The sequence below is a fragment of the Triticum aestivum genome, chromosome 7A, assembly GCF_018294505.1.
Source record: "Triticum aestivum cultivar Chinese Spring chromosome 7A, IWGSC CS RefSeq v2.1, whole genome shotgun sequence".
Classification (NCBI taxonomy): domain Eukaryota; kingdom Viridiplantae; phylum Streptophyta; class Magnoliopsida; order Poales; family Poaceae; genus Triticum; species Triticum aestivum.
Window position 1 is genome coordinate 54,138,235 of NC_057812.1, and position 2,251 is coordinate 54,140,485.

Below are 2,251 nucleotides of genomic sequence, written 5' to 3' on the forward strand. Positions count from 1 at the left end.
ATTATCGGCTGCGGGCCGGCGTCAAAGTGGATGTGGATGAGGGCGGTGACGCGCCGGCGGGGATTGGGAGGCAGGTACGGTGGGAGGTAATGCGAAGTCGGTGGAGAATTTTTCACTCCGTGAGCGGTCGGCCGAGTATATTTGTGAGTCGCGGTCGAGTCGGTGTAAATCCCCCCCCCCCCCCCCGGCCCAACGGTTTTTGGGTTATGTTAGTTCTTGGTTAGAGAAGAAAAAACGAATTTATCCTCCTTTAACTGGTTATTGGGATCAGTTAGAGATGTCCTAAGAGGCCGTTGCAAACGCGGATAAGCAGCGCCACCATAACAAGAGGGATATGGGTCCAGGCGCCGCCACACCAGCCGGCAGCAATGGTGGCGAGGTTGGGGGATGGCACTTAGCTAGGTTTTAAGTGAACGAAAATAGTATCTACATACGCTATGTTGCAAAATATGATCAGACGTGTCACTAGTCTTATACCAGAGTTGCAAACCAACCAGTGGTTAGATGGTTAGAATAACAGTGGTATCTCCAGCCCACTATGATTCAAGTCCTAGACTTAACGCTGGTGCTCACATTTTTTTCATTTTATTTCAGGCCTTTTAACACTGTGCATTCAGTGGAAAGAGATGTTCCTGTCGACTACAAAGGCATCTATGGCGAGTTCGTCAATATCAAAATGATGTGCCAGTTCGATCACTCGGACGCGCTCATAGAGGTAAGATGTGCGTTCATAGGGATGGGTGGATGAGCGTCTGGCTGTGTATGGTGTTTCTAAAAAACAGAGTTGCATGGTCAATTTCGTTGGAAAAGCTGAAATTGAATTTAGTAGAAATGAAGTCGGGCGTACCGTGGTAATCTGAAATCCGAAGTTCAGTAGAAATTTCGTTGGAAAATCCCGCCATAACGGACTCCAACTGCCCAACATGCCGATCAGAGACGAACTCGTTGCTTCCCTTCCTGCCGGATCGACATCGATATAGAAATGAAGTCGGGCGTAAGTAGCCGTGGTAATCCTATCCTACTCCGGCACGAGAACGTGTTTCCCGATCGACTCCTCTCCTACCATCCAAGCCCGAAGCACTATAAGTAAACTGCCGCACGTACGCTCGCTTATTCCCATTGCCTCCCCGAACATCGATCTCCTACGATCAGATCCGGTTTCACTTCACCATCACGCGCGATGGCTAGCTTGATGCCATCGCTTGCCATGGACCTGCCACAAGAAGAAGGAGGCCACGAGGACTCCGCGTTCCTCGGCGTCGTGGGAGATCCAGACGACTCGGAGTTGACCGCGTTGGTGGCCGGGGCGCTGAAGACGGTGGACGCGCCGTCCGACGACGACGACGACGAGCTCAGCTGCCCGATCTGCTTGGAGGAGGACGACGCCGCGGCGTGGAAGGAGACACCGTGCGGGCACCGGTTCCACGGGCGGTGCGTAGAGAGGTGGCTGCAGGAGAAAGAGAGCTGTCCCATGTGCCGTCGCGAGGTCGTCACGGCGCCCGCCGCCACTGCAGATTGTACTGCTGCACACCTACATTTCTTGTGGATAGCTGCCTTGGGGTTGCATGTGTTTGGCGATGTTCCTGTGGACGACATGGAAACTGATGATGATGATGATGCTTACGGAGAGCTTCCGGTCGACGTCGGGCACCAGGCTCGAAGCTGAGATGCTTTTTGATCGAGATAAGTCCCCATGCATGCATGCGTGAAGCTCGGGGCCAGGAGACCTACCGTGGAAACTGTACGTAGTGAGAGATGCATCACGTAGTACATTGGACATGTCGGTCCGAATCGAAGGGACATGCTTTGGCCTTCCTTTTGTGTAAAAGATCTGATGTAAACTGTGTGTGTAATCCGTGCATCCTTGCATAAACATGCATGGTCTTCTAGCCGTCTATGTGTAAATTGTTCTACGGTATTCTCTCACATACTTGCATCTCACGTCTTTGTAAAGGCCATTCCACTCATATTTGGGCGACAACGCATTATGTTCACAATTTATTTCATCAAGACACGTGCTAGAAATTTACACAGCTTCCTTTCAGTTCCATACATTTATTCCAGAAGCGCTCTAATGTTTTGTAGAATATACACCCTCCATTTCTTGATCTCATGATCCACCACACCAACTATTCTTTCTCCGTACAAACACTACTAGGAAAAGGGCTATAGATGATACGGACATTAATGGCGCACCAAACATGTGATGCGCCACTACTATATAGCAGTGGCGCACCATGTGCCGGTGCGC

General features: G+C 50.8%; 1 protein-coding gene across 1 annotated transcript; it reads left to right on the forward strand.

Annotated features, from left to right (window-relative positions):
* Positions 1-1,131: 1,131 nt before the first annotated feature.
* LOC123152996 (RING-H2 finger protein ATL63-like) lies at positions 1,132-1,666 on the forward strand. Its single transcript, XM_044572331.1, has one exon. It carries the CDS (start codon positions 1,181-1,183, stop codon positions 1,664-1,666), a length of 486 nt encoding a protein of 161 aa, XP_044428266.1. The 5' UTR covers positions 1,132-1,180.
* The last annotated feature ends 585 nt before the right edge of the window (positions 1,667-2,251 follow it).

Coding starts and splice junctions, on each gene's coding strand:
- LOC123152996 (XM_044572331.1), top strand. CDS start 1,181: ATGGCTAGCTTGATGCCATCGCTTGCCATGGACCTGCCACAAGAAGAA.